The sequence below is a fragment of the Hevea brasiliensis genome, chromosome 4, assembly GCF_030052815.1.
Source record: "Hevea brasiliensis isolate MT/VB/25A 57/8 chromosome 4, ASM3005281v1, whole genome shotgun sequence".
NCBI lineage: Eukaryota > Viridiplantae > Streptophyta > Magnoliopsida > Malpighiales > Euphorbiaceae > Hevea > Hevea brasiliensis.
In genome coordinates, this window is record NC_079496.1 from 109,823,977 (window position 1) to 109,843,156 (window position 19,180).

Below are 19,180 nucleotides of genomic sequence, written 5' to 3' on the forward strand. Positions count from 1 at the left end.
AAGATGATGATGGTAGAAAGCTTAGATTTGAGCAAGGTGCTAGCTCCAAAGATAGTGCAAGTGGTACTTTCAATGTTGAAGGTATTTTGGAGGAAGTAAACAATTTGAGAGAATTTGTTGAAATGGAACTTGGAGAGCTACAAAAATTTAGAAATTTTCAAACTATTCTTATGAATGCTCTAGACTCTAAAGTTGATGGATCTTTGATGTTGATGTACAAGATTGTGGAAGAATTGTTTAAAATCAAAGTCCATTTGGGTATTTCAACCATCGAAATTTGGAGAAACCGATAAGGTTGCTCTTGGTTCTGTTCCTCTAGCCGAGAGAGTGAAAGAAAAGGAGAAAGAGAAAGAAACAGAGGAAGAAGAAGAAACAGAAGAGGAAGAGGAAGAAGAAACAGAATAAGAGGAAGAGAAAGAAACTGAAGAAGAAGAAGAGAAAGAGGAAGAAAAGGAAGAAGAGGAAGAAGCTGAAGCAGAAAAAGATGAAGATGAATCTGATGATAAGAATGGTAATGGAGGCAGCAAAGAAGGTAGTAGGAAAGATATGAGTGACTCAGAGTCTGAAGCAGAACCTGAGACACCTGCTCCTACTGCTCCTGCAAAAGGAAAGGGCAAAACAGCTCAACAAGAACAAAGACGCAAAAGCGAAGGAAAGCGGTAAACCCTCCGGCAAAAAGACTAAAGCGGCAAAAGTCTGCGGTGAGTGCAGGTACTCTTGAGTTAGCGGTGGGCCTATTGTTCCTTTGACACCGGAACTGAATTGGCTGCTGCAATTCTTCAAACTTTGAGTGACAAACCTATCAAGCCCAAAAAGCTGAAAATGGGTGCTCCAAAGCCAATCCGAAGAAGCTCTAGGCTGAAAGGATAAACTGAATTCTGATTGAATTTTGTCTAACAGTCTGTCTGTTAGTTTGCTACTTAGTTTGCTACTTTTGGCTTTTCTGAACTTTAAATTAGTCTGCTATATTAGTTACTGTTTTGACTGTTTATTCACTGCACTTAAACTGAATTTTGACTTATTCACACATGCATGATTTCTCCCATATTCTTTTGATGCTGACAAAAAGGGGGAGAAAAGTAATGAATGAGTAATCTTATTGATATTACTTGTGGTTGATATAGTTTGTGATTACTCATGGTTGATATAGTTTGTGAATAGTATATTGTTGTTATAACTTTATGGTGTGCATATTGTTGATATTGCTTGTGAATGATATACAGTTTGTGATTAGTGTGTATATTGTGCATATTTAGTTAATATCTTTAGTCACACTTGACTCCTTAAGAAAATGCTTATGGATGTTTTATTGAAAGTATTAAGGGGGAGTTATTTGTGATTAACTGTTGATATAAGCACATACATAGGGGGAGTTATTCACACATACACATTCATACACATACTCACACTTACTTACATTTACATGGTGATTCAATTGAGTTTTGTCATTATCAAAAAGGGGGAGATTGTTGACCCCACAAGCTCAAAGGAGCATAGATTTTGATGATACCAAAACTCAACTAGAATCAAACTAACATTGTTTTAAGTGTTGTGATGGATTCGTGCTTATGAAGAAAGGATGACATTCTAAGGATAACACAAGACGAAGCAAAAGAGATAAAAGAAAAAAAGGTTACCTTTCAAGGCTGCATTGAAAATCAGAATTGAAGGTACATCTAGTATTAGAGTTAGTTTTATTTCTTAGGATTACTTGTGAAAAGAATTGAGGAGTAAAGTCAATGATCCTTATTTTCAATCCCTCAAATGATTTTTCTTTGAAACATCATTATTATTGGCCTAAAAATGTTTAACTATGATTTGGTGTAAAGTTTTATAGTTTTGAAAGTTATGCGAGAAAAGTTTTCTGGTATGCTAAGCGGTTTGCTACTTATTTTAGTATGCTAAGCTGGTTTGCTATTTTCTCAAATACGCTAAGCTGTTTCAACTCTGCACAACATCGCAGAAACGACAAAATAACGGCTATTTTCTTGAAATTCGTATTTGTAACGTTCAAATGAGTTCTGCAGCGGTAAAAACGTTCCAAAGCTATAAATACACCTTCCTTTGGCCATTTTGCACTTAATGAAAGTCCTCTCTTGTTCAAAATCTTTAAAGCTTTCATTCAAAGTGCTCAAAGTGATTTATTGCTCATCATTGGCTTATTTACTCAACTCTTCTTTATAGTTTCATTGTAATTGAGTGAGAGTGAGTTTTTAAACACATTATTATCATTTGTGAGAGGTCATTCAAGCACCTATTGAAGCTTGGTTGTGATAAGTGTTTGGGATAACACTTGGTAGAAGTGTGAAGCTACTTGTAAAAGCTTTGTTGAGAAGATTTGTAAAGGGCTTTGTCTCTTGCCTTGAAAAGAGAAGAATAGTGGAGTGAAGACTCAAAGTGGGATCTTTGAGAGAGTGGATGTAGGGTAGTTAAAGCCGAACCACTATAAAAATTCAAGTGTTCATTTTCTCAACCCTTGCTCTTTACATTTATGCAATTTAGCTTTATGATTGATATACTTTTGTTGATATGAAAATTAATATCATATCTTTGTTGATCTTCTTCTTGATCGAGAAAGCAGTTTCTTGCTAAATCTGCTTTTCGCTAATTTGTTGATATCGATATATTACGCTAGTTATCGGTTGTCTTTGTCGGATAGGATATTTGGTATCTTGCTCACGATTCTTGTGTTAAAAACGTATTGATTACTAATATATTTCTTGAATGCTTATATAGTCATTATATCGATTATCTTGATTGCATACAGCTTAACCTTGAGTCAACTTGTCAATAGATCTATATTGTTCATTTTTCACATTAGTTAATTTAGTTGAACCTAGCTGCAATTTTCAAAGGTTTTGAGCAAGAACCGAAAATTGTTTTTAAAAGTCCAATTCACCCCCCTCTTGGACATATTTTGGGACATCAATTTGGTATCAGAGCTTGTCTCTCTTGCTTGAGGATTAAACCCCTTAGAGTGATCCACACACATGGCTAGTTCATCTAGAAATTCTGCTGGTATACACGCCTTAGTGAAGGTTATTCCATCACTAGACCACCACTCTTTAATGGCACAAATTACTCCTTTTGGAAAACTAGAATGAGAAACTTTATACAATCATTGACATTGATGCTTGGAGAATAGTTAAAGATGGTCCTTATATTCCTTATAAAACCAGTGAAGGAACTGTACAAATTCCTAAAGCTGAAGTTGAATTTGATGATAATGATTGGAAGAAAATTTCTACAAATGCCAAGGCTATTAATATTCTTCATTGTGCTCTTGATATTAATGAGTATAATCGTGTTTCAGGATGTCAAGCGCAAAGAGATATGGGACAAACTAGAAGTCACATATGAAGGAACGATGTGGTAAAAGAGTCAAAGGCAAACCTCCTCATCCGTGATTATGAATTATTTGAGATGAAACACAGTGAAACTATTCTGAGATGAGTACAGTTCTGAGACCTTGTAAATCTACTTAAATCTCTTGAAAAGAGATATGAAGAACAAGAACTTGTAAATAAAATAATGAGGTCTCTTCCAAAGGCGTGGGAAGCAAAGACTCTTTGTTATTCAAGACACCAAGGATTTGGAAAATACACCTATGATGAGTGATTGGTTCTCTCATTGCACATGAGATGATTTATAAGAAAGATGAGAATGAAGGTGATCAAAAGAAAAAGAAAGGGATAGCTTTCATATCAGAAAAGCGGATGAGAAAAAGAAAAATGTAGCTCTTAAAGCTGGATCAAGTGATGATTCAAGTGCTTCAAGTGATGATGATGAAGATATGGCTATGATAGTCAAAAGATTCAAAAGAGCATTTAGAAAAGGTGGAAGCAAATACAAGAAGTTCACAAAGAAATATGCTCCAAAGACTCCAAATCATTCAAGTGAAATAGTTTGTTATGAGTGTAACAAACCAGGCCACATTAAGCCAAAATGTCCTACATTGAAGAAGAAAAATAAGTTTAGAAAGGACAAAAGAAAAAAGGCAATGCCATCAACTTGTAGTGAAAGAGATTATTCATCAAATGATGAAACAAGTGACAAAGAGGCTGCAAACACTTGTATGATGGCAATTGAAGAAAAAGGTGAAAGCTCACACATCGAAGATAGTGAAAATGAGGTAAATCTTGAACTTTCTAATGTTGATGAATTAGAACTTGCATTTGTGAAGACATATGATAAGTATAGAACTTTTAAAAAGAAATGCAAAATTTTAGTTCATGAAAATTGTGCTTTAAGATCAGAAAATATTTCATTGAGTATGGTTTCAAAGGAAAATGAATTTTATAAATCTCAAATGAAATTATTTAAGGAAGTTAATGATGAGCTTCAAAGATCAAAAGAAGTATGTGAACAACTTCTTGAGAAAAACAGAATTCTTGAGGAAAAAGTTGAATCTTTGACAAGAGATTTATCTAAATTTACAAAAGGAAAAGAAACACTTGATATACTTCTTGGGAATCAAAGATTTACAAATGAAAAATCTGGAATTGGATATGATGGATTTATGAAGTATGGAAAATACAAACAATTTTTTGTTAAAGCTACATCCTTTTCTCAACCGAGTATTACATGCTTTTATTGCAATCACAATGGTCATATGATTAATGCTTGCCCTATTAGGAAAGGAACCTTTAAGGCAAAGAAAGTATGGGTGCCCAAAGGAACCCTACCTAATGTTACTAACATCCAAGGACCCAAAGTTGCTTGGGTACCTAAGAAACGATTAAGCGATTTAGTGCCTAAGGAGTATCTTTGGAAACAGAACATTGGTACATTGATAGTGGCTGCTCTAGGCACATGACAGGAAATAAAGGCAAGTTTTCCTCTCTTACCTTGAAAGAAGAAGGTTATGTGAAATTTGGTGATAAAAGCAAAGCTAAAATTGTTGGATGTGGAACTATTGGTAAAAATCCTTGTATTGAGAATGTTGCATTAGTTCAAGGATTAAAGTATAATCTTTTAAGTGTTAGTCAATTGTGTGACAATGGTTTTAAAGTCATTTTTACTTCAACACATTGTGAAATTCATGGAAATAATGTTATGTTTGCTGGTGCTAGAATAGATAATATTTACCTACTTGATTTAACAAGTCTTGAAGAAAATTGTGAAACATGTTTTATGACTTCAGATGATAGTGCATGGTTATGGCATAGAAAATTAGGAGATGCTAGCATGAGTACACTTGCTAAACTTTCTAGAAAGAACCTTGTTAGAGGACTTCCAAAGCTAAGATTTGAAAAAGAATTTCAATGCAAAGCTTGTGCACTTGGTAAGCATACAAAATCATATTTTAAATCAAAAAATGTTGTAACTACGTCTAGACCATTGGAATCGTTGCATCTTGATCTTTTTGGCCCAATCACACCTAGAAGTCTAGGAGGCAAGGCATATGCATTTGTAATTGTTGATGATTTTTCAATATTCACATGGACTTTCTTTCTTGCTCATAAAGATGAAACCTTTGATATATTTGAAGCTTTCTGCAAAAGAACTCAAAATGAAAAAGGGTATTGCATTACATCTTTGAGGAGTGATCATGGAAAAGAATTTGAGAATAATTTGTTTGAAAATTTCTGCTCTCAAAATGGTATTTATCATACATTTTTAGCTCCTAGAACTCCACAACAAAATGGAGTTGTTGAAAGGAAAAATAGATCTTTGCAAGAAATGGCAAGAACAATGCTAAATGAAAACAGTTTACCAAAATATTTACAGTGAGAAAAGTAAATCTGACATGCTACATTTTAAACAGAGTTTCCATTAGAGCTATTTTAAAGAAAACTCCTTATGAACTTTGGAAAGGAAGAAAACCCAATATTGCATATTTTCATGTCTTTGGTTGCAAATGTTACATTTTGAATAACAAAGACAGCAATCTTAAGAAATTTGATGCTAAATCTTGTGAAGGAATATTTCTAGGCTACTCAACAAATAGCAAAGCATATAGGATTTTCAATAGAAAAACATTGACCATGGAAGAATCAATGCATATACTTTTTGATGATGCTAACACTTCCTTGCAAAGGAAAGATTCTTGTGATGATGAAATTGAGCAGATTCTGAATTCAAAGAAGTCAAATAATGATGAGCTTGAATCAAAAGAACAAGTGGAGGATGATCAAAATGACAAAGAAGAAGAACTCCCTTGCTCCACAAATATTGAAATTCAAGATGACTCCCAACCAAATGTGGAAGAACTACAAATTGAGGAACCTCAACATCAAGATATTCCACAAGAATGGAGGTACCATAGAAATCATTCAAAATATGACATTCTTGATAGTCCATCACAAAGAATGATGACAAGAGCTCAACTTAGAAGATACTTTGGTAATGTTGCTTTTGTTTCTCAATTTGAACCCAAAACATATGATGATGCTCAAAATGATGAAAATTGGCTTTTTGCTATGCAAGAGGAATTAAATCAGTTTGAAAGAAACAAAGTTTGGAAACTTGTTCCTAAACCTAAAAAGCACACTGTTATTGGAACTAAATGGGTATTTAGGAATAAGATGGATGAAAAGGACATGTAGTTAGAAATAAAGTTAGACTAGTAGCTCAAGGATACAACCAAGAGGAAGGTATTGATTTTGATGAAACCTTTGCTCCAGTTGCTAGAATTGAAGCTATTAGAATGTTGTGTGCATTTGCATGTTTTAAGAATTTCATGCTTTATCAAATGGATGTTAAAAGTGCATTTTTAAATGGATATATTGATGAAGAAGTTTATGTAGCTCAACCTCCTGGTTTTGAAGACCCTCACTTTCCAAATCATGTTTACAAGCTTACTAAAGCTCTTTATGGTTTAAAGCAAGCTCCTAGAGCATGGTATGAGAGACTTAGTAAATTCTTGCTTCAAAATGATTTTAAAAGAGGAAAAGTGGATACTACTCTTTTCATTAAGAAAATTGGAAAAGACATGCTTATTGTGCAAATTTATGTAGATGATATTATTTTTGGTGCTACTAACCATTCTCTTTGTAAGAAATTTTCCAACATGATGAAAAGTGAATTTGAAATGAGTATGATGGGTGAACTTACCTTCTTCCTTGGATTGCAAATTAAGCAAATGAAAGATGGAATTTTTATAAATCAGTCCAAGTATATAAAGGATATGCTAAAGAAGTTCAAAATGGAGGATATGAAAAGTGTTGGAACTCCCATGAGCTCAACAATTAAATTGGAGAAAGATGAAAAAGGTAAAGAGGTAGATAACAAATTTTATAGAGGTATGATTGGTTCTTTACTCTACTTAACAGCATCTAGACCAGATATTCATTTTAGTGTATGTTTATGTGCCAGAATCAGCTCTAATTAGGGGAGAGCAGTTTTCGGTTTAAAATAAAAAATTGAACCAAATCGAATCAATTTGGTTCAATCAGTTTGATTTTAAAACTCAATCGGTTCGGTTTGGTTTATAATTTTAATAATTTCAGTTAATCATTTCGGTTCGGTTATTTTCATAAAAAATAAAAAAATTGAACCGAACCAAAATTATTAATATATATATCAAGGAAATCAAAGAAAACTGAACCGAACCATAAGATTTAGGTTTGATCAGTTTAAAACTGAACCGAACCCAATTGGAAATCAAATGCTCAATTTATAAATTTCAGTTTGATGGGTTTAAAATCGAATCAAATCGATATTTATCCGTTTGATTCGGTTCGATTTTCTCTTATTAATCAGTTTGATTTGATTTTTAAAATTTTTAATTTTTGATTTTATCGATTCGGTTCGGTTCGAAACCGAACCGACCGTTTGTACATCCCTAGCTCTTATCAACAATTTTATTCATAAATTAGTTCCTGGTTATTGTCCCTCTTCTTCAAGCTGAATTCGAATCGATCAGGAACTTCCAATTTGAATCGGCAATTTCAAATAGAAATTGGTCCGATTCAAAATTTGTTTTCTTCTTCTTCTTTTTTTTTAAATTCATATTGAAATTATTTTTGAGTCCCTTGAATTATTTTACATAAAAAATTAAATAATATTTAAAAATTTATTACAATGTGATAAATATTATGGATCAAATTGAAATCAGATCAAAATCATATCGAATCGAAGCTATTTCAAACTAAAATTAATCCAAACATTAAGAACAACTGAACAGATGATTCTAATCTAAAATCGGACCGTAACTGGGTCTAACCCAACGACAACGCAATTGATTGATTAATTAATTAATTAATTAATAAACAATTAATTAATTTATTAATTAACAATTAATTAGAGAGAAAAGGTGGGGGTCAAATCTAGTGGGAGGTGTTGGGTGCCTCGTTCTATATTTTTGTGGTGGTGGTGCGGTGCCTGTATATTTCTGGAGCAACACCCTCACAGCGAGCTAAGAAAGAAGCACAAATTTTACAATCCACACATACTGTACCTCAGAGAAAGCTCTACTTTACAGAGAGACAATAATACTGCACCTTAGCTCGATATCCCAGATACTAGATAAGCTTCACTGTCATCTCTTTGCCCTCTCACTCTTTCTCTTCTCTCTGAGTCTTCTCCGATCTCGACTCTTATCTTCTGCTATGGATCCATTTGATTTGGTTCGCAAAGGTAAATGTTCTTCCTTTTAGATCTTCTTTATTTCTTGTCAATTTCTTGTGTAATTTTTCTTTTCTTTTGCTAGTCTTGACTTTTTATTTAATTTTGATTTCTTTTGAGATCTCTGTCAATCGATTGCCTGGGTAATGCAAGCTTCTTGTTCTTGTTGTACTTTCTTCGCCTGTTGATTTTTTTAGTTATTTATAGGCGTTTGTTTTCTCTGATTTTGTGCAAAATCCGGTCTTTTTTGATTTGGTGGTCAGGGTTTTAATTAACGAGATTTCTTGATTAATTATCTGTGGGGATTTTATGCTTTACTTTATCTGTTGATAATGGAACTAATTTGTTTCGTTTTCTTGGCTAAATCTTTCGTCAATTATGGGGTTTATGCGTTATGTCTTGTGTTTTCTCAAGTTAATAAGTTTTTATTTGTGTATTACGTGTTTTGTGCTTTAAGTTCTGTAATAGTGTCTCATTGAGGTAATTTAATCATTTTCAATGGAATTTTTGGGAGCAACTCTTAATTAAGGTTCTGTTGTTAAATGGTAATTAACGCTTTTGTGCTTGTTTACTGTAAGTATGATTGGCAGTGTGTGTATATATGCACGCATCTTACTTTATTAGTGTGTGTAGGTTTTAAAGCTGAGATGGTAATTCTTGCTACACATTTACAATAGGTTTTTTTGAAAGGTGTAATTCAGATGTGGCATTACAGTCCTTAGTATTATTTGAGATAAGTTTGTCGAGATCATTTTGTAACATGGACTGGACTGTACACATGTGAACATGTCTTGGAATATAGCTCATTTATCTGTTTGGCTGATTAGTTTAAGCAAGTGAAACCGTTTTGCAGGTTTTGGATAAAGCCTCCTGCTACTCAAGGTTATTCTTTGTGTCAGTGTTTGTATATGCATGTAGAGCTTTTTGTTTCTATTTTGGCATAGAAATGAACTTGTCCAAGAAAGGGTCTCAAACCAACAATACAAAGGCAACGGCTTTGAATCCCAATGCAGCAGAATTTGTTCCCTTTTCCCTCAGATCATCATCTTCACCATCTGGAAGTAAGTCAAACACAGTAGCTGCTGCTGCAAGATTTCCTGCTTCTGGGACCATAGGGAAAGCGGTGCTTGACCGATCGGAGTCATCTGTTTCTAATGCTTCTGATGATGAGGGCCATCAATTCTGGCACCACCAGCTTCCCGATGATATCACCCCTGACTTTAACGTCATGAGTGAAGATGAGCCTCAAGCACTTGGAGGGATCTCTTTAGCAGGCTTGTCTTTACATGACAGCAGTGAAGTGACAAAGTTCCCTGTTTCTTTGGGCAGTGGATACGTATTGCCTGAGCAACAGGAACCATCTCCTCGACATATAAATGGTAGCTTCGGTGAAAAGATGAGACATGTTGCTAGTTCTTATGGAGAAGATCCAACTTCAGCTAGTTATTTGAATTTGCCTACTAAGCCTTGGGACAAGCAATTCGTTAGCAGTGATCAGCTTCTTGGCAATGGTAGGGAGGTACATCCTTACAATGGGAATTCAAGACCCGGATTTATGAATGATGTGTTAGGTGTGCATGCGATAGTTGATGATACTGACATGAACCCTGTGGAGTTTTTGGCTTCACAATTCCCTGGGTTTGCTGCTGAAAGTCTTGCAGAAGTTTATTTTGCTAATGGATGCGATTTAAATCTCACTATTGAGATGCTTACTCAACTAGAGGTAAACTCCTTTATTTGAAAGTAAGTTTGCCTTTAGTCTGACATGCTTGTATTTATGTTGCGGCCTAAGGCAATGAAGTATTGCTGTCAAATTTATGAATTCCTTTTAATTGTGTCTGCTGTTCAAATCTTCAGGTGTTCAGTGGTTTTCCTGGCTATTGATTATCGGACTGTGGGAAATTTGCTCATCATTATGCAGGCTATTATTGCTTTCTTCAAGAATTAAACCATAGAAAATTAGTTTTGGAGAAATAAGGAGCTTAGCATTCTTAGGATTTATGAAGGTAGTATTCAATAGAGTAATCTCTGAAGGCTGAAAATGATCTATTTATTTTTGCTTAATCACAATAACTTTCTACATAACTCATCCAATTCCTATGCAGTTTACCATCTCCATTTGATTTAGATTCCTCCTACCTTCGGCTTTTGTAATAATACAGCAAGAAACAATTCTATTGCTACAATCTAAAAATCTATAGAATTGCAATGGGTGATTGTGTTGGGTTGGATGCTAATTGTGGTGAGCAATGCCTCTTATGCCTTATTTTGGCAGGGTAGAGCTGGCTTCCCTAAAATATTTGAGATGATTCAGTCCGACTGTAGTCTTTATGTGTAGCCTCCAATTCTTAAGACATTATGGCCTGGTAACTGGGGTTAGTGATTCTGTTTTGGTTCTTTCTTTTGATTTTTTTTAACATTTTTTTTGTTGAAACGTCTGCGTTAATAGTTGTATGCATTGGGGTTTGATGTGTAGGAAGGCACTTGGTCTTAAGAGTCGCATTACATTAGAATGTACAACTTTCATGGTTGTTGACTGTGTAGTTAGTAATTTTATTTGTCTTTCTATTTACATTTCTACGCCCTTTGTATTAAAAATATTTACCGTGGATATTGTTGTAAATTGTAGCTTCAAGTCGATGGTGGTTTCAATCAGAATATGAACTCAAAGGCATTTTCAGCTCCCAGCTCGAGTGCCCTGGACTTTCCCACACTTCCTGTGCAAGATAGTCAGAATGGTCCTTCAAAATATGCTGGAGATGATCTTCAGCAGAATGGCAATCCGTATCGATCTTCTAATAAAGAGAACATGCTTTTATTCAAGTCCAGTTCTTCCATCCCATCTAGAGGTGGTGCATTAGATTTTGCATCAGCTGTCAGGAAGTTGTCATCTCAGGATTCTGGCGTATGGAAGTATGACAGAAATGGTTCTGCTGATTCCACAGTTGGCTCAAGCAGAAGTTCTCATGTTTTAGCTAGCTCATATGGTAGTGGGAATGGGAGAGGTATTTTCGCAGATAGGGTGGAAAATCGTGGTTCAGCTCGAGCAGCTCCTGTCTGGCTTGAAACTGGAGAGGCCGTGGGTAATGTTCCTCATCCAACAAAGCTACTTGCATTTATGCACCTTTTATTTGTGGGACAAATGCCTTCTGCATATATATTTGCTTTAACATTGTTGGATGGCAGCAAATATGTATTCTGAGTTGCGGGAAGAAGCTCGTGATCATGCGCGATTACGGAATGCCTACTTTGAACGGGTAATTTTTAAAATTTGTAAGGAGTATGCTGTTTTGACTTTTTGTCCTTTTGACCCTTCCCTGAAGATATTTTATGATAAAATAACCTTGAATTGATGTTTGGAATCATAAGGTTGCATACAGGGTACTTGCCTCTAGGTAGTTTGTGTAAATTTGATGGTTCATATAAGCTGAGCGATCTGAATTTGTGTAAATTGACTTCTACATTGCACACACCCTTCTCTTAAGTAAAATTGAACTTCACTAGCTTCTTAGTTCGCCAGTAAAGCTGCTGGTTGAGAATGGTAAATAACTGAATTTAGAACAAGCTGCATTACTGCATGGCAGGCAAGCTATCAGTCTAAAACATGCTCGATGAGCATGTATTAAGCTGATAAGCATGCTCTTCATGATATTTGCCACTGCTGTAGTCATTTCCAATTAGGTAACATGCGCAAATTTGCACTAGCATTTGTGCTGACTGCCGATCTGAACCATACATGTGAGTCTGCTCCCAACCTTCAAACTATTTAATGGTCAAGTGATGTGATGGTGTTACTAAATTAAGAATTTAATAGATTAAATTTTTTTATATCTCCGAACAGGCACAGCAAGCGTACATCATTGGAAATAAGGCTCTAGCAAAGGAATTGAGTGTGAAAGGGCAGCTGCACAATATGCATATGAAAGCAGCCCATGGGAAGGCACAGGGATCTATTTATCGCCTGAGGTTTGTTAATTCTTCTTCTTCTTAATTGATCTTGGCTCTGACAAGCTGGAATGTATGGCTTAATTGTTAATTGCTTGCTTTTTTAAGCATCAATATTAGTCTTTTCTGTGGCAATTTGATGTCTTTAGTTTATTTATTTTTTTTAATGGTTATCCTTTTATAAGTGTCTGCTTTCTCACTAAAGGGAATGAGATGATAAAGGTAAGGTGAAAAATCCCTTAATTATATTTTACTATGCTTCCTTTCCTCCTTGCCATTGCAAACCCTTTGCTCTCATTTGATCTTGCTTGGAATTTTCTTCTCCAAATATCAACACTTAGCATTTTGCCCATGCAACTTGAGAGTCACTCAGTGGTAAACAACAGAAACAAGGCTACAGTTGAATTTCCAAGATGCTGTGGCACGCCTATATTATTAGCAAGACACATGCACTTCTGTGAAATGATTATGTTTGTAGTCTTACAGTGAATTTTAAAGAAGAAATTCAATTGTGATTACCTTGTATTAGTTCATAGAGTTTTCGCTTGATGGTTGTTATTTGGGTATGCTAGTTGGGTTTTGTTTATCAACTTTTCTTTTCTGTTTTCCAGGAACCCAGTTGGTTCAGAGATGCAGGCAGAGGGGAGGGGACATGAGCGGATGATAGACCTTCATGGTCTGCATGTAAGTGAAGCCATTCATGTGCTAAAGCATGAAGTAAGTGTTCTGAGGAGCACAGCCCTTGCAGCAGAACAGCATTTGCAGGTTTATATATGTGTTGGAACAGGTCATATCACCAGGGGTTCTCGCACTCCAGCAAGACTTCCAATTGCTGTACAGCAATACCTACTTGAGGAAGAGGGCCTTGACTACACTGAACCGCAGCCAGGGCTGCTTCGAGTAGTGATCTATTGAGCCAAAAGACTAGACGTGTAGGAGTTTTTTGACATAATGCAAAATCCATCCAAGTTGTAGTCATCAAATTATTCTTGTATCTGTATATGAGAAGAAATGGAAGACAAAAGTAGTTGAAAGCCAGAAAAATGAAGGGGAAAAAAATGAGAAAAAGAAAAAAAAAAGCAAGAACCAAGAAAAAAGAAATAAAAAAGTTGAGGAAAGGGTTAAGAAAATGTAGCAGAAATGTATCATTACGGTTTTAACTGGTTGACAGCAGCATTGCTTATGGGAGCCATCGAGGACCCTGCATCAGCCCATCTTTTGTAGCTCTTGCATTTTGTTAATTTTGTACCTTATTTTTTTGTTACATTTTTTTTTCCTCAAATGTAACTGATAGAATTGAATTACATGATATACAATTCTTCAAGCATGATGATTGTGCCATATGTGGATACTCTGGAAATTGGAATAAGGTCAGTAAAGCTGTGAGTACGCCTGCTCTTCAAAGCGGATTTTCTGGCAGAGATGAAGTAATTTTCAGGCATTATCTGAATGGGTTGGAAGCGCTGTCATCGGAGCATATATTATGCGCCCTAGAGATGGTAGATCTGCAGGGTGGATTGATATGAAGGTGAGGGTTCAGATTTGAGATGATTTCTGATTTTTGGTTACTCTTAACTAACATAGTGTCTATTTGACATTGCGTTTGAAAGATTTTAATTATTTTTTTGAATAAAAACATCATCTTAGATGCTATTAAAAAAACAGTTTAAAAAAATTATTTTATAAATTTTGATGATCGTTCATAAACTTATCTAGTTGTAATATTAAGATCTTTAACTTAAAAATGTAATATAAAATTTTATCAACTTTTAAATTTTACACAATAAAATTATCTAATTTCTAAGTTCTCTTAGTTAGTATGAAATTTAATCATTATTTTTTTTTAAATTATGTGTAAATTTAATTTTCAATAGAATAATTTTTTATATATAAAAAAAATAATTTTATAATTTACATAAGACATCAGATAAAAATATTGATAGAATATAAAAATTTTTAATGCTAATTTTTAATTAAAAAATTAATAATTAAAAATTAAAGAAATTTTATTATATAAAATTTAAAATATTTATATTATATTTTAGAATTAAAAGACTTTAATTTTGTGGGCGGATATTGAAATTGATCCCACTGGAGTATGAACTTTGGAATTGAAGGGAAGCTAAGCCTGCGCCCACTCCATCCGAGAAATGCTCTTACAATCCAATCTCAAACCCCTTTCTATCGTCTCCACCTCTGCCAAATCCCTAACCTCTTACTCTCTTTTCCTTTCCTTTCTATCCCATTTTTCCTCTCTCTTAGACCCTATCTCTCTTTCTCGCTCACCTTCTCCTTCTCCCTCTCAATGCTTCTCTCTCCTCCGCACCGCCGTCTCCTCCTCCAACTTGCCGCTCGGCAAGTGCGTTCATGGAGGTATTATAACCTCTGGCCAAACTTCAGATCGTTTCTTGATCAACAACCTCATTTCTATGTACTCTAAATGTGGGTCCCTCTCCTCCGCTCGCCAATTGTTTGATAGAACTCTTGACCGAGACCTTGTTACCTGGAATTCCATTTTAGCTGCCTATGCGCAATCAGCTGATTCTGATTTAGACCATGTTACAGAGGGTTTTAGCCTTTTTCGTCTTCTTCGTGAGTGTTTTGTTTCCACTAGTAAAATGACTCTGGCTCCCGTGCTGAAGCTTTGCTTACTTTCTGGGTATGTTTGTGCTTCTGAGGCAGTACATGGGTATGCAGTGAAAATAGGTTTGGAGTGGGATGTGTTTGTTTCGGGAGCCCTTGTGAATATTTATTCCAAATTTGGTTTAGTTAGCGAGGCTAGCGTTTTATTTGAGAGAATGCCGGAGAGGGATGTGGTGTTGTGGAATGTAATGCTCAAGGCATATGTGGAAAGTGGTATGGAAGAGGCGGCACTTTGTCTCTTCTCAGAGTTTCATCGGAGTGGCTTACGTCCTGATGATGCTAGTGTGTGCTGTGTTCTCAATGGGATATCTGATATTTGTTCCGATACAGGAAAGAAGTACATGGAGCAGATTCAAGCCTATGCAACTAAACTATTTTTCTATGATGATAACTCAAACGTGGTTATGTGGAATAAGAAATTGTCAGAGCATCTCCAAGCTGGTGAATATTGGGCTGCAGTTGATTGTTTTACAAATATGATTAGATCATATGTGAAATATGACAATGTGACATTAGTCGTGGTAGTGGCTGCAGCTACTGGTACAGATAACTTAAGGTTGGGGCAACATATTCATGGCATGATTTTGAAATCAGGTTTTGATTCTTTGGTTTCTGTTACGAATAGTGTTATCAATATGTACTCCAAGATGGGATTTGTCTCTTTTGCAAAGAAAGTATTTACTGGCATGAATGAACTGGATTTAATTTCATGGAACTCGATGATATCATGTTGTGCACAGAATAATTTAGAGAAGGAGTCAGTAAGTCTACTTATAGGTCTATTGCGTGATGGCTTTCAGCCAAATCATTTCACATTGGCGAGTGTGCTAAGAGCTTGCTCCTCAATTGCAGAGGGCTTTCATCTCAGTAAGCAGATTCATGTTTATGCTATAAAAACCTGTACAGTTGCTGATAGTTTTGTTTCAACTGCTCTTATAGATGTTTATTCGAGAAGTGGTTTAATGGAAGAGGCAGAATTTCTGTTCCAAAATAAAAATGAGTTTGATTTGGTGACTTGGAATACAATGATGTTCGGGTACATAACTAGTAATGATGGTCATAAAGCATTGGAACTTTTCGCTCTGATGCATAAAAGGGGAGAGAGTTCTGATGAGATCACATTAGCGACTGCAGCTAAAGCCTGTTGTTGCCTGGTGAGGTTGGAACAAGGGAAGCAAGTTCACGCTCATGCAATAAAGTTAGGTTTGGATTCAGAGTTATTTGTAAGTAGTGGTATTCTTGATACGTATATCAAATGTGGAGACATGGTAAATGCACACTTGCTGTTTAATGATTTTCCTAAGCCTGATGATGTTGCATGGACAACTATGATTTCAGGATGTGTTGAAAATGGAGATGAAGACCGTGCACTTTCTATATACCATCAGATGAGACTCTCTGGAGTCCTACCTGATGAATATACCTTTGCTACCCTTATCAAAGCCAGCTCTTGTCTAACAGCATTGGAACACGGGAGACAAATTCATGCAAATGTGATCAAGCTGGATTGTGCTTCAGATACTTTTGTTGGGACTTCACTCGTTGATATGTATGCCAAGTGCGGGAACATAGAAGATGCATATTTTTTATTTAAAAGAATGGATGTGAGGAACAATGTCTTGTGGAATGCTATGTTGGTGGGTCTAGCTCAGCATGGACATGGTAAAGAAGCCCTTCACCTCTTCCAAGTCATGAAATCTCATGATATTCAACCAGATGGGGTTACCTTTATTGGTGTCCTTTCTGCCTGTAGCCATTCTGGGTTTGTTTCTGATGCTTATGGGCATTTTTATTCAATGCAAAAAGATTATGGTATCCATCCTGAGATTGAGCATTACGCTTGTCTTGTTGACGCTCTTGGCCGTGCAGGGCTTGTTCAAGAGGCAGAGAAACTGATCTTGTCAATGCCCTTTGAAGCCTCTGCTTCAATGTACAGTGCCTTGCTAGGTGCTTGTCGTGTTCTGGGGGATATGGATACTGGAAAACGGTTGGCAACCCAGCTAATGGCCATGGAGCCATCTGACTCATCGGCATACTTGCAGTTATCTAATATTTATGCTGCAGCCGACCAATGGGATGATGCAACTAATGCTAGAAGAACAATGCAGAGGAAGAATGTAAAGAAGGATCCTGGGTTTAGTTGGATAGATGTTAGGAACGCAGTGCATTAGTTTGTGGTTGATGATAGATCCCACCCTGAGGCTGATACAATATATGATAAGGTGGAGGATATGATGAAAAGGATCAAAGATCAAAGGTGAAGGATATGTTCCTGATACAGATTTTGTGCTGCTTGATGTGGAGGAAGAGGAGGAAGAGCGTTCTCTATATTACCATTGTGAGAAGTTAGCAGTTGCATATGGACTGCTGAGCACTCCTCCATCCAGCAGGATTAGAGTGATAAAAAACCTCCGTGTCTGTGGAGATTGCCATTATGCTATCAAATTCGTATCAAAGGTCTATCAAAGAGAAATTTTGTTGAGAGATGCAAATCGCTTCCATCGTTTCAAAGGTGGAAGCTGCTCCAGTGGTGATTATTGGTAATCTTAAAATTAATATCTTCTTGATAATCCTTCTACAATGAATTTTCTCTCTTTCTCTAGCAGCATCACAACTCAGCCACTATAAAATGCTTGTTCATTATAGCCACTGATTTGTTTTCATGAATATATTTATCAAGCAAGAAATATTTGAGAATGTTTATTCATCAACGGAAAGACCTAAGCTCTAATCCATCTGCTGGTCTTCAGTTTCTGCTTTGAATATGATATGCTTTTGCTAATTCCTATTCTCTTTCTCAGGTAATATTATTCTTTTGGATCTTCAGTTTGATTTCTTACATGGCAATAGAGTTGGGCTACGTATCTCCAAAATTTTATTGTTATGGAAAGTCAATCACTATATTATTTCTCTGTATATTCTGTATTCTATATTCCTATTTAGTAGAACACAATTATAGGAATCAATTGTATATATATATACCCATATACAGATTAATTGAAATTAAGGAGAATCATCTCTTTCTACATGGTATCAGAGCAGGTCATCTATTTAGGGTGACTATTTGTTCTCACCACCCAGCTCAAGAGAGACCTTGGCCACCGACCGGCCGTTTTGACTCCGATCAACATCGCCGACCCCCTCATTCCACCACTGTGTGCTGTTGCCTGATCCAGTACACCCTTAAAAGACTTCTGAGGTTTGGCTCTCAGATTCTATTTCGGTATTTGTTTGATTTGTGATTTTAGATTATTTTGCTGCTGTAAGTACTTTGGATTAACGTTTCGGTTAGTTTCCTTTGTCTCAACAAATGTCAGATAATAAGAATGCTATTTCTGATGTGATTATGGTGATGACTAAGATCACGGAACACAAGCTTAATGATTCGAATTAACTGGAGTGGAGTAAGACTGTTAGGGTCTATTTGCGTAGCATTGATAAGGATGATCACCTTACTAAAGATCCACTTATGGATGATACATGACAAACTTGGCTAAGAGAGGATGCTTGGTTGTTTTTGCAGCTTTGGTACTCGATTCACAATAAGATAATTAGTTTAATTAATCACTGTGAATTTATTAAGGAATTGATGGATTACTTAGATTTTCTGTATTTTGTTGAAGGGAATATCTCCCGTATTTATGATGTTTGTAAGGCATTCTACCATGCTGAGAAAGAGGATAAGTTTCTCACGGCTTATTTTATGGATTTTAAACGGGTATATGAGGAACTTAATGTATTGTTGCCTTTTAGTCCTGATGTGAAAGTTCAGCAGGCCCAACGGGAGCAACTGGTTGATATGAGTTTTCTTGCAGGCCTTCATTCAGAGTATGAGATTGCTAAATCTCAGATTCTCTCCATTTTTGAGATTTTCTATTTGCATGAAACGTTTACACGGGTCCTTGGTACAGAGAGTACCCAATCTTCATAGCCTGTCAGTAGTGCTCTAATTAGTCATAATCCAAATGGACAACAGGGTAATAGAAAAGAAAGTAGAAGAGTAATTACAGGCAACAAAAGTCAT

The 19,180-nt window shown here is 35.7% G+C and overlaps 1 protein-coding gene across 1 annotated transcript; it reads left to right on the forward strand.

Moving 5' to 3' along the window:
* The first annotated feature begins 8,303 nt into the window (after positions 1–8,303).
* On the forward strand, positions 8,304–17,938 carry LOC110654707 (pentatricopeptide repeat-containing protein At4g33170-like). The gene is given in 9 exon segments (XM_058146352.1): positions 8,304–8,580; positions 9,422–10,291; positions 11,198–11,651; positions 11,755–11,825; positions 12,410–12,534; positions 13,125–13,422; positions 13,884–14,012; positions 14,640–17,408; positions 17,410–17,938. Coding segments are annotated over 8 exon segments (4,914 nt in total). The 5' UTR covers positions 8,304–8,580; positions 9,422–9,514; the 3' UTR covers positions 17,701–17,938.
* The last annotated feature ends 1,242 nt before the right edge of the window (positions 17,939–19,180 follow it).